This window comes from Oncorhynchus mykiss, chromosome 5 (genome assembly GCF_013265735.2).
Source record: "Oncorhynchus mykiss isolate Arlee chromosome 5, USDA_OmykA_1.1, whole genome shotgun sequence".
NCBI lineage: Eukaryota > Metazoa > Chordata > Actinopteri > Salmoniformes > Salmonidae > Oncorhynchus > Oncorhynchus mykiss.
Window position 1 is genome coordinate 29198737 of NC_048569.1, and position 19727 is coordinate 29218463.

The 19727-nt window shown below is 40.4% G+C and overlaps 1 protein-coding gene across 7 annotated transcripts; it reads right to left on the reverse strand.

Moving 5' to 3' along the window:
- Positions 1 to 3013: 3013 nt before the first annotated feature.
- On the reverse strand, positions 3014 to 16248 carry LOC110523577 (paired box protein Pax-8). Of its 7 annotated transcripts, XM_036977224.1 has the most exons (13): positions 16019 to 16246; positions 15374 to 15548; positions 11277 to 11405; positions 10309 to 10474; positions 9870 to 10067; positions 9594 to 9670; positions 9177 to 9302; positions 8616 to 8785; positions 8307 to 8427; positions 7460 to 7696; positions 6911 to 7012; positions 5074 to 5160; positions 3014 to 4138 (listed from the first exon to the last, which is right to left on the reverse strand). In XM_036977224.1, exons 3-13 carry the CDS (start codon positions 11344 to 11346, stop codon positions 4068 to 4070), a joined length of 1425 nt encoding a protein of 474 aa, XP_036833119.1. In that variant the 5' UTR covers positions 11347 to 11405; positions 15374 to 15548; positions 16019 to 16246; the 3' UTR covers positions 3014 to 4067. The 7 variants fall into 7 exon arrangements, 6 of the variants coding, with proteins under 6 accessions (XP_036833119.1, XP_021458059.1, XP_021458061.1 ...); XM_021602384.2 differs by lacking the exon at positions 15374 to 15548; XM_021602386.2 differs by lacking the exon at positions 11277 to 11405.
- Positions 16249 to 19727: the final 3479 nt, after the last annotated feature.

A 19727-nucleotide genomic window follows, 5' to 3' on the forward strand; every position in this document is an offset into this window, starting at 1 on the left:
CAATTTTTCAGTTTTTGATTTGTTACAAAAGTTTGAAATATCCAATAAATGTTGTTCCACTTCATGATTGTGTCCCACTTGTTGTTGATTCTTCACAAAAAAATACAGTTTTATATCTTTATGTTTGAAGCCTGAAATGTGGCAAAAGGTCGCAAAGTTCAAGGGGGCCGAATACTTTCGCAAGGCACTGTATTTCCCTCAGATTACACAGATCCACAAAGAATTAAAAAACAAACCCAATTTCGATAAACTCCCATATCTATTGGGGGAAATACCACAGTGTGCAATCACAGCAGCCAGATTTGTGACCTGTTGCCACACAAAAAAATTGCAACCAGTGAAGAACAAACACCATTGTAAATACAATGAGGGAGGGAGGGGTGAGGGAGGGCGGGAGAGAGAGGGGAGTGAGAGAGACACAGTATACAGTAAATAAAGAGATGTCATGACTCATCTTCGTCAGTTGCTGAGTACTGCCCTGATTACATTGTATTGCTTGCCAGTTATCATTGATATTGTGTGCTTAAAACCATTTTTTCAAAAGGCAGCTTAGCCTTAGTTGTATTAGATTTTTGATGGTTCTTTTCGTGGTAAATTAAGGCCATGATACACTCAGTCTTTGAAGGGCGTACAGTAGCCTAGGCCTATGTTCATAAGAAAAACAACACATTTATTGAAATAAATTAATATAGTAAAAGAAAAAAACAACACTAGGCCTACATAACAAAAAATGTGCTATGGTAACACTACAGTAAACTAAACAAAATGCTATTTCAGCCTGTAATTCTATAATGTATGAATCTTTATTCTGAAGTAGGCTACCACCCTCAGTTGAGCAGTGCATTTCAAACACAGATTCAACCACTAAGACCAGGGAGGGTTTCCAATGCTTTGCAAAGAAGGGCACCTCTTGGTAGATGGGTAAAAAAAAACGGACATTGATGATCCCTTTGAGCATGTGATCCCTTTGGGCAAGTTATTAGTTACACTTTGGATGATGTATCAATACACCTAGTCTCTACAAAGATACAGGCGTCCTTCTTAATTCAGTTGCCAGAGTGGAAGGAAAGAGGCCAATGGTGACTTTAAAAGTTACGTAGTTTAATGGCTGTGATAGGAGAAAACTGAGGATGGATCAACAACATTGTAGTTACTCCACAATACTGACCTAATTGACATAGTGAAAGAAGAAAGCCTGTACAGAATACAAATATTCCAAAACATGCATCCTGTCTGCAACAAGGCACTAAAGTAATCAAACTAATTCACTTTTAGTCCTGGATGCAAAGTGTTTTGTTTGGGTCAAATCCAATACAACTCTCCATTTTTCCAGAATAAAAAAGAAACGTATGGAGATAAGCACATGCAAAACCCCAGAGGAAAACCTGGTTCAGTCTTCTTTCCACCAGACACCGAGATGAATTCACCTTTCAGCAGGACAATAACCTAAAACACAAGGCTAAATCTACACTGGAGTTTTTTTTTTTACCAAGAAGACAGTGAATGTTGCTGAGTGGCCGAGCTACAGTTTAAACTTAATTCTACTTCAAATACAATGGCAAGACCTGAAAATGGTTGTGTAGCAATGATCAACAACCAATTTGACAGAGCTTGAACATTTTAAAAATAATAAAAGCGAAATGTTGCACAATCCAGATGTGGACTTACCCAGGAAAGACTCACAGCTGTAATTGCAGCCAAAGGTGCTTCTACAAGTTATTGACTCGTGTGTGAATACAAAAAATTGCAAACATTTCATAAAACATGTTTTCACTTTGTCATTCAAATCAAATCACATTTTATTGGTCACATACACATGATTAGCAGATGTTATTGCCGGTATAGCGAAATGCTTGTGGGTAATGTGTGTAGGTGGGTGAGGAAAAATACATGTTTAATCAATTTTGAATTCAGGTTGTAATACAACAAAATGTGGAATAAGTCAAAAGGTATGAATACCTTCTGAAGGCACTGTATGTGGCATGTAACCTATTACATTCGACAGCTCACATTCAAGGCTTAATTGCGCGGAAACTCATTGATGAAGTTGAATATGAAACAGTAGGACTAGGGGAAAATCAAGCCAGTAACGAATTGATCCCTAGTCTAACATTAAAATAATACAATTCGAGACAAAACGGGATTGGGTCCCTTTCGAAACCAAAATACATTTTTTTTCCAGAGATAGCCTTTATGTATAGGTCTACTCTCCAGCATCGTGGGGTGTGGTTTGGTATTTCGTATTGGCTGTATCCACGGCGGAGAGGCAATCCGTCAAGTCCTGCGGCCTTTGCTGTGACGGTGGGTCCAGGTGGGCTGTGGCACTGCCGAACCATGGCCTCGTTACCGCGGTATAATAATGAGGCCGCAAAGAGGGGAGAAATAATTGCAAATAAAACTACATGATGCAGAAAATAAAATAATAAATTAAACAGATGTGCGTGTGTTCAGGATCATTGCTTTTGTCCTCTTACGTTTCCAGTAAATTGCTGAGTCGCAGAAAATAGGTAACATTTGAGAGTTTTGCAGTAGAACCATATAGGCCCTACTTCTACTACTACTACAACTAATACTAATAATAATGATGATGACAATGATAAGTTATTCTGTTATAACTATTTAATTCACTATGTACAGTATTTATTGTGCACAATGGGAACCCTACGTCCTACATCCATGGCAACAAAGTAGGCCTACTGTCTTTGTGGAGAATTAAACAGCACAAATAGGACACAGTACAGCAGTGTGACTGTGAAGCAGTAAGATATGGTCGGATAATGTGTTGATCATTTTAAAATAGCAGAACAACTATTTTAACTGTAGGCTAAACTGCCTTCAACTATTTTACACCTATAGATTTTCACTGATATTAGACCCCACAGAATTGGACCAAAGTTTTAAATTCTGCTTGTGTGACACAAGCCTACATACTATTCCAGTTTTGTGATTATTACACAATAGGAGTTTTGACTTGATTTAGTAAGATGTCCAAAAAAATATGTAAGGCAGAGAATCACTTTGTCATGCTTTATTTTATTAAAATAATTCTTTAGAAATTCCGTATTTACATCTTCAATAATATTAATAACAGTATAAGAAAAAACGTGTTTAGTCACAGTTCTTACGAAACATCAGCATTACAACAAACTCGAAATATCATTGAAGAAAACCCCCCAAATCTTTCATGTGTCATTAATCCCCACAATATTCACCCCAAATCATCCTCATGATAAAGTTGCATTTTTTTCTTAAGAGCAGTTTGCAATTTACTATATATACATATTGCCAAACAAGAGTAGCGTAACCCAGACAGTTCAATTCAGGTAGCACATTTTCTTTGACAAAGACATGAGGACATTTTGCTATGTTAATGATACCATGTGTGACTGTATTCCTCATTTAGACTATTGGCACTGTGTTACATTTAAGATCTGGAAGGTTTTGCAGGGTGATGAGCTCAAATAGGCTGAATTTTGAATTCAACACAGAGAATCCTGAAAAACATACCCTAGAATGCGAAAGGGACATGTGTATTGTATAAAACTGTTGTAAACTTGATGCAAATTCAGGCCTAACTTCACATAAAAGCAGTTACCGCACTGTGACACCACAATTCATCCTATGATGTCACCATGAAGTCAAAAATGCATGTCAGAGTTGTAAAATGTGCTAAAAATAAAGTCTTTGGTGAAACAGCTTTAGAGTGATGTATACAGGATGCAGGATTCAGGGCGTTGCCACTGAAAAAGTCATAGAAATCAGTTGCCCAAATGTATTACAGTGTTTAGAATGTCATGTGTAAACGTGTAAAGTCATCCTGGATGAGGCTGTCATTAAAAACAAATAAATAATTCATTAGTTAGCCATGAGAAGGTATTGTCCATGAGTTCATGCTCAAGCACTGCTGGTCCAGTGTTACCATTAAAAGTCTCCAAAGTCTCCATGTTTTCACTTCCCTGTCCATTATTGGGAGACAGTCCAATTCTCATCATAGCTTCCTATCCCTTGCTGCATTTGCCTATTGGTCCCCATTACCAGTCCTCTTGATGAGGGTTGGTCCATGGGAGCTAGAGATGGTCGTAGGCTGCAGTGGATGGTGGAGCAGTGCGGGAGGCCGAGCTATAGTAATAGGGTGAACCTGCAGGGGGCGACAGAGATAAAGGAGTTTACTATTGTGTTTTGTTCTTTAGCTTGGCTTTGATGGTGTTAGGAGGGACAATGCAATGTAAAGCAGGCTTTCTTTATCCCATCCACTACATGACAATAGCAGATGGTTCAGATGGAAATCTGCCCTGCTTGGATAGTTTGTCCCATGAATAAAGCTGCCTGTTTTGCAATCTCTCTTTAAAGGATGGGTCTGCTACTTGATGGAAGAAATATCAAAGAATGTTTTGCGTTATGCATAGAATTAAGCATTTACAACACACAAGCATTAATACTGTTTATTTTCCCCTGTGTCGTTAATAACTGGTGAAATCAGCTGGGTCAAGGTGACACGAGTTCTCAGGCTAGTCAGCTCCAAGAGAGTTACTGTACACCAATGGGCGGCAGTGGTTTGAAGCCGACCTCCTGGTAATTGGGTGACTAGTTTCCATGGGGACTAGGGGAAATCATGATACATGTGACGTGACTGAAACCAAACATTTGGCTGTACATGATTTCCTGGATTGGAGTGAGGATATGTATTTGCGGATTTCCCATTGATACTCAGGGTTCATTAATTGTATCTTAGGTTCAAAGCAGTAGAATAAGGTTTAAAGTATAAACTTGACATGACATGAATGGTTTGTATTCAACATTTCAAAGGGAAGCTTTAAACAAACATTTTAATTGGAGGCTGGAACTTTTATCTACAACAATTCAGTCTGATCCGTGAGTTATATTCTGAAGACCTTCATTTTGTATTTGTTCATGAAGATCACGTTCGATCCAATCATAACATCAGCTTTATAAACAGTACAGTCCTGTGTGGAATCATACATCGTTCCAGTACACAAACAACACTGACTACAGTACATGCTTCTAATACTTATGAAAGGTGAACACCACTGTGCCGGACTGACTGTGACTCACCCAAAATGCTGGAGTTGGTGAATCTCCAAGCTTCACTGTAGGAGGTGTAGGGGGAGTGAGTGTAGGTCTGGCCAGAGTAGTCTGCACCTGTAGGACAGGGAACAAAAAAACAACATATGCATCAGATGTACATTGAGACATATATACAGTAACCAACATCATTCAGTAAGAAATTCACACGTATGTGTAGCCTATAGACAAAATTAAATTACAGTCTAGACAGTATTATGCATTATATTTCTTAAAAAGACACGACTTCCTCAAAGTTTTATTTTGCCTTCATTTGAGGGTGTTTGTCCTCTTGCCAGCATCTGCTGAGACTTAGCTCATAATTCACCAACGGTTAGGGTAGCTTGTAAACCATTAATCTATGAGCCAGGTGAATGGCTGGGGGTAAAATCCCTCGACTCATTGATGCGTGTGGCTAGTCTCCACATCCTCTCTATAGCATTTAACCCTCCCCTCCCTGTCCCTCCAAAATGGCCTCCTCTCCTCTCTATCCCTCACTTCCTGCTTTAGCCTTTCTACCTTTCTCTCTGTCCTCTTTTCTTCGTCTTTTTTTTTACATTCCAATATCTAATTGGTAATTATGTTGGCTGGATTGAATCCCTCCGCTCCCCCCCAGACCCCCCCTTTCTGTGAGTAATTGTGTATGAACGCTTCCTCACAGCGAGCCCACCAGAAAAATAATAAATCAGACCCTCTCATTTCGCGCTTCGGAGGGCAGACTTCAAATAAAAAAGGCACATCACACACACACACACACACACACACACACACACACACACACACACACACACACACACACACACACACACACACACACACACACACACACACACACACACACACACACACACACCACAGTGCTCTCTCTCCCCCTCTCTCTCTCCCTCTCACCCGGGCCCACTCTGCCACCCTGTGGCCCCCCACCCTCTCCCCGTCTGGTGGGGCCCCTGGTTCCCATGGCGATGTGTGGTCAGAGGGGCGGCGTGGGGGTGCGGGCAGCAGGGCGGAACCCCCAGCCTGTTCCCTGTACCCCCTGGGCCCTGGCTGCACCGCCGTGCAGTTCACCAGCCGAGCAGGCTACTTATTAACCACCATGCCTTCCTGTTAATCTCCAATCCTCCCTCCCAGCACTTATCTCTCCCTCTCTCACTCCCATCCTTGCTTTTTTAACGTTGGTTTTGGTCACTGCCTTACCCCAAAACAATGTTGTGTTTTGTTGTCTACATTCTTCTCAGTGGTGCTTTGTCCTCATAGCATATTCAGTTTTAGCTTTCCCCAAAGGGAAAACCCAGATGGGATCATGTTTGGGTCACAAATAAAACTATGAACTGCATTTAAGGGCCCAGTGCAGTCAAAAACATGATTTCCTGTGTTTTATATATATGAGATTGGAATAATACTGCAAAATGAATGCCCTTTTAGTGTAAGAGCTGTTTGAAAAGACTGCCTGTCATGTCAACCTGTTTTGGTGGGATGGAGTTTTGGCCTTCCATGGTGACATCACCATGCAGTAAATTAGTTAACAGACCCATAAGAAAGAAAGTTCCAAACCTCTCTGCCAATAACAGCTCATTTTCTGTTTTCCCCTCCCCACTCAAACCCCTCCCTCCCAAAATTATGGCTTAAGAAATTGCTCATTGCTAAAACAATCACAGTATGGTACTTAATTGTTAACCCAAAATGATTTGATATTGAGATAAAAAGGGCTGCATTGGACCTTTACGTAAGCTCAACTGAAAGGAGAGACATCATTCATTTATTTCTCTGAAATCCCATCAGAGATGCCATAGCCTGTCTCAGTGTGAATGTCAATGAATGGGAGTCTTACCTGCTACCATGCCAGTGATGGCGGAGGATGAGTAGCCTGTCTGGCCACTGGAGGGGATGTGAGGAGGGTAGCCGGGGAGAGTGGAGCTAACCATGTCCCTTCCTGAAACAGAGAAGGACAAAACACACAATGTCAGCTCTTCTCAGGAGGTAAGTGTACACATGAAAAACAAATAAATTCTTTGGCCCCCCAAAAATATGTGTCATGTACATGAAATCATGCCAGTTACCATTCCACCATATGTATTTATTTATTTATTTATTTAACCTTTCTTTAACTAGGCAAGTCAGTTAAGAACAAATTCTTATTTACAATGATGGCCTACCCCGGCCAAACCCTTACCCGGACGACTCTGGGCCGATTGTGCGCCGCCCTATGGGACTCCCATATTCTACCATCATATACAGCAAGTGATGTTCGTGTACAGTACTGCACATGGGGTTTGGTGGTTGTGGCAGGTGACATGATAAGAGAGTGTAGTCTACCAGTATACTGTCCATATGAACCCCCTACAGGGAGTGGCAATGGATGAGATGAATGCTTCATTACCTGCTATGAGAGACTGGCTGCTGAACTGGCTGTACACTGGTGCATGATGGGAGAATGAGTTGAAGGCATGGGGGAAATGGTTGGAGCTGCTGCAGCTGCTACTGATAGACACAGGGGCCTGCAGCGATTGTAGCTCCAGAAAAGCTGAGTTGGCCACCACATTCGGAGAGGGGCTTGTGCTGGTCACCTCTGGGGACATTTCCTGTTTCAGACAAAGTGGGAGGGGCTGTAGGGGGTCTGAGGTGGCATGGCCAGTGGTTCAGTGGATGGGTGAGAAAATGAAATAAAATGGAATTAACTGATATGAATGGATTAACAAATACACAGCAGCAATAGCCTGTTGGCTGATTGAAATGAATGATGAGTGAATGGGTACTACATCGTGTTTGATGTGTTTGCGAACTGCGCTGCGGATAGACATACAGCACATCATGTACATCTGTTTTAAATTAAACTTGAAAGGGTGCTTTGGGCAGCTTGTGATAATACGCCAAATTAATTGCACAACGCATCAGCAGGCACGGCAAGCTAAAATGTGGCTGCACTACAGAGATAAACATCAACTGCTATGATAGCTCAGTCGGAAACCAAGATCTATAATCAGATTGATGACAACCGCAGTTGATACAGTTTAGAGTATACACGCCTAAACAGACTGCTATTACATTCACAGATTATGAATGCATTATTACATTAAACTTAACTGTCTTTGTGAATTGGGTCTTCAGATATGCTGATGGAAAACAATGCTCCCATGTGTCAGCGTGTTCAGTTTGTCCTCGGTTTCATCTTTAAGCTCTGATATTTGTACAGGGTGAGAAGGCAGCATCCATCGTAAGAGTTTTACCTGCCACCACAGTGTAGCCCTGGTGCGCTGCCAGATTCCGACCAATAGCAGCACTCGATGTTGAGAGGCTGGTCTTCCCGTCTTCTAGACTGCCGTTGATGAGCGAGAGAGGGTACACAGTCTGTGGAGGATAGATCGGATTAACCATTTGTGTGTAAGTGTGTGTTGCATGTGTGAAAGCGAGAGAGGGAGAGAATAAGAAATTGACAAAGAGAAAGAAAGACAAGGAGTAGAGAGAGTAATTTTGGGAGTGGAGTTAATCAGGATCCACCAGCTCTCAGTGCCAATGTGCCATGTAGGCTGCTGTACCTGCTCGGTCTTGCTAGCTGCAGCAGAGCTGAAGGAGTCTGGGGGGTAGTGGTGGCGGTCGAAGCCACAGTCCAGGTGCTGCGGTGGGAAGTGCTCTGGTCTCAGTTGCTTTCTAGGAACGCCCCCGCTGCCCTGAGAGTCCACACTGTGTCTACAGCTTTCCTGGTCACCTGAGAGAGAGAGAGAGAGATACAGAGAGAGATACAGAGAGAGATACAGAGAGAGATACAGAGAGAGATGCAGAGAGAGATACAGAGAGAGATACAGAGAGAGATACAGAGAGAGATACAGAGAGAGATACAGAGAGAGATACAGAGAGAGATACAGAGAGAGATACAGAGAGAGATACAGAGAGAGATACAGAGAGAGATACAGAGAGAGATACAGAGAGAGATACAGAGAGAGAGAGTGTGTCATATTAAGAAACTGCTGAATCTATTTGAGTTTGTGGGGAGGTCTCATTCAATTGGGAGAGTGAATCTTATTGAATCTAATTGAATAAAATCATCTTAAAATGTGAGAGGAGAATTTGGGATTGCACGAGAATTTGAGGGTACTTACTGTCGTCATGGCTCCTCTTGCCCTCCTGGCTGGGTTGTGGTATCCCCAACAGGCCACTGATGGAGTAGGTGGAGCCCAGGGAGTCGGACTGGGGTGACTCAGGGGGAGTGACGGCTGAACTGGGGACTGACAGACAGACAGACAGACAGACAGACAGACAGACAGACAGACAGAGGGAAATGGACCATTATTACTCCAATATTATCGTTGACCATTAGCGCTTAATCTTACGTACCATTAAGCATGGAGTTTCTTTAGGCTTAATACTGCATGATCAGATCATAATGCTGGACCTTAGTGAAGGCGTGTGTCTGTGCTTAGAGTGGGGGGAGTGTTAGCGCATTGTTAATCACAAGGGTTGATGTGAGTGTGTGTGTGTGTGTGTGTACGTGTACGTGTGTCTGTGTAGAAACTCACTGAGTATGTGTCCTGGGCTTAGGCCTTTGCCATCCAGAGGCAGATTGAATGGCTGCTGCACCTTGGTTCGGATTATTCTGGAATAAAGAGCCGGGATTAGAGTTTAAAATCTATTGAACCACTTCAGTGGGTGAACAATGAAAACTATTTTTCTTCTGCCCAGTTCATTTCTAAACACTTGTCTTACATTACTAAAGAGATCACAATGGTTATTTTAAAGGTCCACTCTGATATGTATTGGTTTACACATAGCATAATGTAGAGGTTAGTCATTACCTGTTGATAGAGCTGACACTGGGCACGGTGTCGCTGTCACACACTCCCTCTGCCAGCAGCCTGTCTCTGATCTCCCAGGCAAACATGGTGGGGTTCTGACGTTTGTAATCTGCTATTTTATCAACCACTTTAGGAGTGGCCACCTTGGGCTTGGAGCCCCCAATCACTCCTGGCTTGATGCTGCCAGTCTCGTAGTAGCTGGAAAAGGACAGAGAGGTTTGCTACATAAGAGAGCAATATAGTGAATGTGGATGGTCATCATTTAGATTGAACAAAAATAAGTGTTTACGATACCAATTCCATACTGTATAGCGAACCCAGAATGATTAAATAATGGGAGACAGTGGTTATTGGTCTAAGTGTCTTGAGAACGCAATGGAGGGCCATAAACAGTATAACCCCGTTGTGTAAAGTTGCAAAAGTTTTATGAGGTCCTCACCGTCCCAGGATTTTGCTGACACAGCCGTGGCTGACGCGGAGCTGCCGGGAGATGTCACAGGGACGCACGCCCTGGTGGGCCATGTCCACGATGCGCTGCCGGATCACCTCCGGGAGCGGACGGCCGTTTACAAACATTCCGCCTAGTTGATTAAGACCCCCATGACCTGGGGGAGGAGGGGGGATGAAACATACATAAATGTCATGGAACCTGAGCCCACTACCACCCACGCTACCACCCACACTCAGCACTACCTCATACAGAAGATACACACACACACAGGGAGGGCTGACTGAAACGGGTTCTGAGCTGATTTTACTTGTCTTCAGGCTATTTGTTTGGTCTGAAACAGGGATTACTTAGCACCTAACATTCTTACATAGATAGGATTATGACATACTACAGTCAGGTAGAACAAAATAGATTAGTTAATGAAATAAATAAAATACTATTTAGGTGTCTATTGGCAAAAGTATTTTCAGAATGCATAAAACAAATAGGATAAAAAAAGTGGGTCATTTGGATTTGTAAGAGAAGATGTAATTGAACCTGTTGGGAAAATTCAGCACAAAGTAAACAAGTATGAGTGAAGTACAATCAATATATTATTTATATAATTTCTTCACAAAATTGTGTATGTCATGAACCAAAAAATGTGCATTTATTTCCTGGAATTTGTTAAAAAAGCATTGTTTTCAATAAAGTTAATTTAAGTTGTTTTTTTTATGTTGAGGAGAGGAGACAAGCATGTCTGGCCAGTTCAAGTTTATATATAATTGATATGAACGTTGGATCATAAAACAGTTAATCAAAATATAAGTAACCCTAACCCGGGTATACTGCTCAGTAGGGCTATATAAAAAGGATGACTTCAGCGATGTGAATGATGCACATCAGAACATGTTTTGTAAAGGTACCATGCATAATTCATTGTTGTTTTAAAAGAGTGGTAAAAGAGGGTAACTGACCAATTAAGTCGGATCTAGCTAGAAATTTGACAGCTTCTGGTCTAGACAGCTCTGTGTATGTCTTCCACATTCTAGATGTTCTCAATCCTGGTTCTGACCTCTAGATTCCTCTCTCCGGGTTTGGGTTTCCTATGGGACACACAAGGCAGCGAGAGCAGGGTAGTCATTCCTCGCAGAGAAAGTAAGTTTATCCTAACTTTGATATAAATTAATGTCACATTAAACGTTATAATACGGATAGATTTAGATGTATTATTTTTGTCAGAAGTTTGGGGCTTATAAAATGCCATAATTTAGGCATATTCTAGCACGCGACGTGGAAAAACAGCTCACATGCACAATGATCCCCTATTGCCATAATTTCGATTTCAACATACCCTGAAGTGATACTGTCTAGGCTACAATTCGATAGCCTAAATAACACGGTACATTATTTGTCATCATGTTATGTTTTGGAGTTTGGTTAGTTATTCTTTGGAAATTGTTGTATGTATGCGAGGTCAACGGGTGCCTCCTACACAGCAAAGTTCAATGTGAAACCAGCTCTTTGATTGACATGTATAACACGTTAATAGTCTAATGAAAAAAAAAACATTACAATTACGCAAAAGAAATGTTAACCATTCGTTATTTATATATTAGACACTTTTACATTGTGAGCAAGTCGACCGTTTCCAATGACTGTTTAGGTCAAATATCACTCAAATAGGCTTTCAATAACTTGATTCACCCCACACAAATGCTATAGGCTTCTCCGGCTGTCGGTAGTCAGTTGGTATAATAAGGTTAGTATTCTAAAAACAATATAGGGGGCTGTAGGTTATATGGCAGATTTGTCTGTATTTGAACTATAGGGATTTAATGAAATAGTTACTCCTATTTGGCCTAGGCCTATAAAACTCTCATGTTTCACCACTTATGCGCTCAGGATAATGCGTATATTCATTTGTAGAAGAACATTCATTCCCTTGTGTCCAGGCTGAAAATAATACCACAGGCCTGCACCAGGGAATAGGCTACATGTTCTAGTTATAGTTGGCCATTTTAACGTAAAAAAATAAATACAACAATCGACTTATCCTTTATGTGAGGACTTGGAAATGCAGCTGTGGAGAGGTTTGCCATGTCATTTTGAAAGTTGTCAGCAGCTACTCTGTCTTTCTATGGACTGCATCAGTGACTTTGTAAGAATCCCAATGCTTTTAATTTAACCCATTCAGCAGCTTGCTTCCCCTGGCTCTTTTTTTCAGTCCTTTCCCAGCTTTCATTTCCACATCAAACGGAGGCCGGACGAGGCTGGGTGGGGAACAGGAGCACCATTAACGGTGCTAGCGGAGTGTGTAAAAATCTCCCCGCCAAGCTTCACCAACCTGCAGGATATTAAAGCCAAGCAACCCCAAGGGAATAAACACACGCATATACACACGCGCGCGCACTCTCTCTTCTCTCTTTTCTGTCACACACACACACACACATCCCTCATACTGACTTTTTATTGTAATTGCACAATTATAAGCCTATATGGTCTCCATGTATGCGCCATTTATAGATATGCCATAACTTCTTCTTTAGGTTGTTTCCCTTGAAATAATTAATCTTTATAGTTTTCCCCATCAAAGTGGATTCGAATTTATAATCCTCTGTAAAATGTACAATTTTATTGGTTCTAGACCTCATATTTGTCACTGTCAGTAGACGGCTACCACCCGGTAACTAACTCTACCATGCACCTTTGAGGCTACATAGTCATGGAACACTGGTCACTTGAAATAATGTTTTACACACTTCATATGTATATACCGTATTCCAGTTAATAACTTGACGTGTTTTGTAATTTAGCAGTAGTGAGTTCATACTTCGCCGTACATTTTTCGTATTGGTGCCCCGTGGAAATCGAACCCATAACCATGGCGTTGTAAACCCCATGCTCTACCAACTGAGCCAACTGTACATACACTTTTCTTCAGGTATGCTACATATTCTATCCATATACTGTTCATATTGTCTATACCTCCCATCACACACACATATATATACAACAATACACAGGAATCTATATGTATGTGTGATGGGATGTATAGACAATATGGACAGTATATGGATAGAATATGTAGTATATCTGGACTCCTCCTAATATTTTAATTTATCTTAATTCCATTATTTTACTTTTTAGATTCGTGTGTATTGTTGTATATTGTTCGATATTACTGCACTGTTGGAGCTAGGAACACAAGGATTTCATTATAGCCGAAATAAAATCAGCTAAATATATGTATGCTACCAACACAATTCGATTTTTGATTTGGTTTGATTTGAATTATACGGGAAATAACCTAATGATATAGGTCTACTACAGGCCTACCGTTTTGGATGCATGTTTACGAGAACATGCTCTACAATGTAACATAAGGTGCCGTCGAAACGCCTGAGGAAATATCTGCCATAAGTGTTTTGTTGTTGCTTATATTAAATAGAATATACACGAAATATTGCAGAACCTCTCACTTTCATGAAAACCATGTTGGTTCCATAATAACTTCAATAATGCAGCATTTATGTTACACTGTTTTGTTCCTATACCCTTTGGTTTTGTAAGCTATATCCCACTAACTCACCATTAGGCTATGGAATCAATGTGTGGCCACACTGGTCAAGATTAGCCTTACCCATTATTTAGTTTAAATTCAAAACAAGATCGTTTGTCTGTGATCTGTCCAACATTGCTTGATTTCACAAGAAATTAAGACTATGTTTCACATAAGCAGGTGTTTGCTCCTGCGCTCACAGGCCATAAGCTACAATTATTTATCAACCACTAATTTAGAGATCGAGCCTACATTTGACAACTTGGTTGACTATTGACTATCCTATACTCCCAGCAATTTTAAACAATATGTATTATGTCACATTTGTATGTCACGTAATTTGATTACATCCATAAACCAACAAAAAAAAAAAAACATTGAGGTGCAATGCGGCACTATAACTTCTGAACGGTTATTGTAACCCCTGACAGAGGGTGCTATGATAACATGAAAGAAGATGGCGCGTCTGAGGCGACAAGAGGGTGTCATAATTTATGCCGCGGGGTAGACCGGGTGAAACGTAAACAAGCCATACCATTCAGCTCCCCACGATTCCATCATTAACTCGATTGAAGTGACAATGACCACGGATTGGCCCAAATCTATATCTGACAGCTAAACTAACGTCCAATTAACTTCCCAACCCCTCCACGAGAGAAGGAAAATCTATTAGTTCACCCTGGCTTTCTGTTTAATGAACACACACACGAATTATAACACCATGCTCAACGTTCAGAATTGTTGGTCAATCACTGATAGTTTGCTTTCGTATAGGCCTAAATGTTACATTCATAAATGAACATAACTTTTACAAAGACCCTGAAATTAAGGAAAATAAATCTAAAAACAATGTAGGCCTATAAGGACAGGTGCACATTAAGTTATTCAATTAGTGATCCTTATGGCTTTCATTGATTAAGGTTATTGGCCTTCCAATCTCTACTTTGATGCATAGAGACCAATTACTGTATAGACAGCCATGGGCGAATTCTAGAAACCATGCTAATGTGTTCTATAAAATATATTCCTACAAAACAGTCTGTTTCTGTTCATAAAGTCCTTACTCAACATGAATAATGTCAATTTATTAGAATGAAACAACAAACAATATTTCAGGGTTTCCTGATTCAAGGCAGCAGTAAAGCCACCATTTCGTTGGTGCACAAATCCAGTTTATTGTCAGCCTAATCACCCAATTACTTGAAAAGCAGTTAATTTTCATGCCATTAGAATTCCACATGAATAATGTTAGATATTTCTACTGAAACATAACTGGAAAATATTGACAGGCACTTATTCCGTTGTCAACACCTATGTGAGCATACACTTTTGACGGCTGATTTCTGTCTAGGTCTGTGTAGGCTACAGCCTCCAAAATATTTAGTCATGCCTATATTACATTATTTTGCTTGCTTTGACAATTACATATTTCATATGTATGAATGATATCTTCTGTTTACCGGCCAAAATATAGCAATACGAGGGAAGGGGGTCTCAGATCTTGTGTTTTACCTCGTCCGGTGTTGTTGGACATATCTCTGAGGTCTTGGTCGTTGGGTGTCCTTGCCAAATGTAAGAGGGTCCACGCGCGCTCTCTCTCTCTCTCTCTCCCAGTTAATTAGATGTTTTTAGTCCATGTGGGGCCTCGCTTGGCATGAATGTGTTCCTGAGTGCACGCTTAAATGCTCTGCAAGAGGACATTGTAATAGTTAATATGGGTTTGTTATGAATATCGTGTGGTGATGTTGTGTTTCTTTAGTGTGCCTATATTATTGCCCGCGCTGCAGTTTTAAGTTGAGTCTTCCGTTCTCTCATCTCTTATCGCCCTCTTATTTTCAAAAATATATCTAGGTCTGTAATAAACCAAAACAAAAAACACTTTTCACTGCTTATCGTAGCCTATACTCCGTAGTAGGGTAGCCTTGGATATTTGTTGGGACTACTCTCTCACATTACTCAGCGAATCTAACCTGACTCGGTAGACTAACTAAACGATCAGCCAATACACTGCTCATTGTTAATAAGCTACACATTTACAACCATTTGTTAAATATTTTAACAACCATTCACATTTGCTAAAACAGTGATGTATCACATGAATAGCCTTTCGAACATTGCTTTTACAATCTAAAGCACATAATTGGGGCAAAGAATTACCTTCGCCTTGCAGAAAAAAGGTCCGGGCAGATATCCTTATATTATTATCCAATGCTAGACCACACTGGCGAAAATTTAACCTCGGCCGGGGAGATCCAAGTCAATCGTTGATAAAGCGTCTGTTATGATGCTCTCTCAACAGTCAAGAGGTGGTGTAACTGTTTAGGATCTGCTACTAATTCTGTGCGAGGTTTTATCCAACAGATGCTCTCCGAGGCGCGCAGTGGAGAGGGTGCGCGGCGGCCATTGGATGATGGAGTCGAGCGGGGTGCAGTAGAACGAAGGATGAGGTGTGGCTATTTGAAAAGAGGGTGTCACCCTTCCCAAAGCCACATGGATGACTGATTTTGTGGTTTGAGTGGCACTCCACCCAACACAGCACACTGACTGAGCAAAACAGCAACGTTTACGGAAACACTCGTCAAGGAGCGGGTTTGTTTTCATTCACCCCCAGCGACAGCTTCGCTTTGATTAGATTGTGTACAAGATGTGACACGATTTCCGGGGGTCTGTGAATTCAGGTTCATTTGGAGTACACTGTTTTCACACACAATTTGGTAGGTCCTACTTGATTTGTTGTGATCTGTCACAATTTCTGCTATCACACAACAGTATAGGCCTATGTCCCCTTATTTGAGTGATAAAATGATGACTAAATAGGCCTATACCATGTCAGGGACATGGGTGTATGGCCTATATATTGAAGATGTTTAAATCATAAAGTTTAAGTACATCAGATATAGTGTATTACATAGACCTACTTACAGTCATAATTGAAGTATATCTAGGCTAGTTTATTATTTCGTTTCAGGGGACAGAATTAAATTAGAATGACAAAATAATGGATAAAATAAAAGGTTGCATAGGCTATTGTTAATATTTTATTACTTTTTACACAACTTTCAACCAATTAAATATGGCTCAAATAGGCTCTGGTTGCCCATAATCATTTAGCTTGCATTATTACTTTTTGCACATTAATAGCCAACATGTCTGTTCCAATATAATTGCTTATTGTCTTTGTTAGAATAGCCTTTTTCAATTGTGTTTTTATTACTATTTGCATATTATTATTATTATTATAATTATTACATTATAACTGTTTTTATTCAGTTGTTACACATTGGTAGATGCAAAGGTAAATCCCATACAACATATCCTAATCTTCAACATTATCGCCACCTTCAGTGAAAAAAACAACTACTCGGTACTTGATATGAGATGACATTATTCTATTACCTTTCACCCACTTGCCCTTAGATTGCTTTCTGTGCTTGGTTGTGTCGTTGTAGGTCAGACAGTGTTACATGGATTGTGTTCTATCCCTCTAAGCACCTGAGCAAAGCCTACTATCCTGTTCGTCTCTTCAGTTACCATCAAGAAGCGCTGTAAATACCAATGCTACATTTCTAATGGTCTCTTACATAATACTCGTCTATAGACAGGTCTTTAGGGTCAACCCAGTTAAAGTGCCTATCCAGTTTACATTGTTCAGACATTACGTCTGAAAATCCCACGTCTGTTCTATTTTAAACATGTTGGTTATGATATATAGCCAAAGCGTTCTGATTTTGTGTATTGAATGCCTTAGTTTATTTTACCCATTCACCACTTAATCGAAGTGAGTGCGCACCATGAAATATGCGCGTGGTTCTTCGCAACAGGGTGTCGGTGTCCCTCTGCGTTCCAACACTGTTAATGTTGTTCTCATGAGCTTGTAAAACAAACACAACACCACTAATGACTCTCGTTTATGGCCCCATGTCTCCTAACATGGCCACAGTGTCGTCTGCCCAGCATAAAGTACGGGCTATTTAACCATATGGCTCGTGGCACCAATTTACAGTTGTTTTACAATTTTGCCAGTTGAAAACATGGCAAAATTGAGTAGTCAAAAATGCAACATTTTGCCATGGAAATTGGTTGGAAACAGAACAAATATGGTCCGAGCAAGAGTAGGTCGTTCAAAACAATCTAATAGAAACTTCGATTGACCTAGGCCTGTTAATTGCGAGATTAGGCTACGACCTATAGGCGAGGAAGATAGAAGAAGGGGACCCTTGTGCGCCCCAAACAATTTAACATCATTGGTCAATGCACCTCAATTCCTTATCTCGTTAGGCTACAATTGCTGAAGTCATTCTCCATCTTCCCTGGCCCGCGGTGCAATGTAAATACCATTACATCAGTGCCGCTCCGGGACAAAAGGGCGAGTGTTTTGAAATAAAAAAACTGTCGAGGGACTAAAGCGAAACATAACATTAGATGGAAGTAGAGAATTCCTCTATAAAGTGGAGAGAGAGAGCGCGAAGGGCAATTGCCTGGGGAGGGGAGAGATGGAGAGAAAGAAAGAGGAGAGACAGAGGTTATCGAGAGTTTAACAGGGGATTAAAACTTCTAGATGGGTATGTAGATCAGAGGTGTAAATTGTAATCATGTTTAATTTCAGGGGTTTTGTTATGTGGCTTGCTTTGAGGCAAACTGGCCGCATGAATATACACCCAATATCTGTCGGATGACTGGGTCATAGGGTACCCATTAATAATAATTATTATAAAAAATATAGTATGTTAATCTTTATTAGTCTACCTTTGAAACTGTTAAAATAATTATATGACCACCCCTATCCTCCTAGACCATGTTGGTACATCATTCCAGCACTTCCTAGTAGTCCTAATATTATAGTAATGATGATGATGATGAATATGAGAAGGGGGGGAAGAAATTGAAAAAGAAGAAATAACATAATTAGGCCTCCATCAATTTAATAACTACATCGACGATTATGATGGGGATATTCATGTTGTGTGTATTGTCAAAACTTCGTTCAATAACTATGATGAATTATTCACCTAAAATAATCTGTTATATTTCCAATAATCTCATGACTCCTTTGACAATTAAACAGTGCGACTGCATAGTTATCATGAGCCTCTGCAACACAAACATACACATGGAGAGCGTCGCTCTGCGGGGAATACAATAGGCCTATATATATAGTTTCTAAACTTTTTGTAAATAGTCTATAGTCATCTATAATCATATCGAAATAAAACCTGAAATATTCGAATAAAGAATATAGCATATGCAATGAATCTGGTTTGAGATAAACTCGTAGACAGTTTCTGAAAGGATTCTTCACCCAGGCCATATCAACAAGACAGTTTCATTTGCAACTTGATTGATTATTAATAACCCCTACTTCCATTGTTCTGCGATATTTTATAAAGACAACCCGCAGATGGTTTTTCAGGTCTGCACATCATGTACAGTGCATGCCCTGCAGTTCAGAACCACTCTCAGATTTGGTTGTCAACATGCAATGGAGAAAAGCATTTCGCCAGAGGATATTCTCAAGCTCTTATGCGATTTGACTCTAGAATGGACCGACACAATAAACTTAGCGCTCCGGTGGAGCCAGTTAATACAAAGTAAAATGAAAATCTGAAGAAAAAAAACATACATTGATCAAAGAAAAATACATCTTTATAACAGTTGTAGGATATGAGCACAGCCCACCTTCAGCAGAAATGCTAAAAAAAACATTGCTTGCAAAAGAATAACGTCTCCTAAGTCCAAATTTGCTGTGATTTTTCTCAACGAATACAGTTACTATGGCTATAGCCTACTTTCTTTAAATGCATGTTTTTAAATGAATGGCCCAACGACTACTAGCCTACCACCGTTTGCAGATTGGACGAAGTAGTGC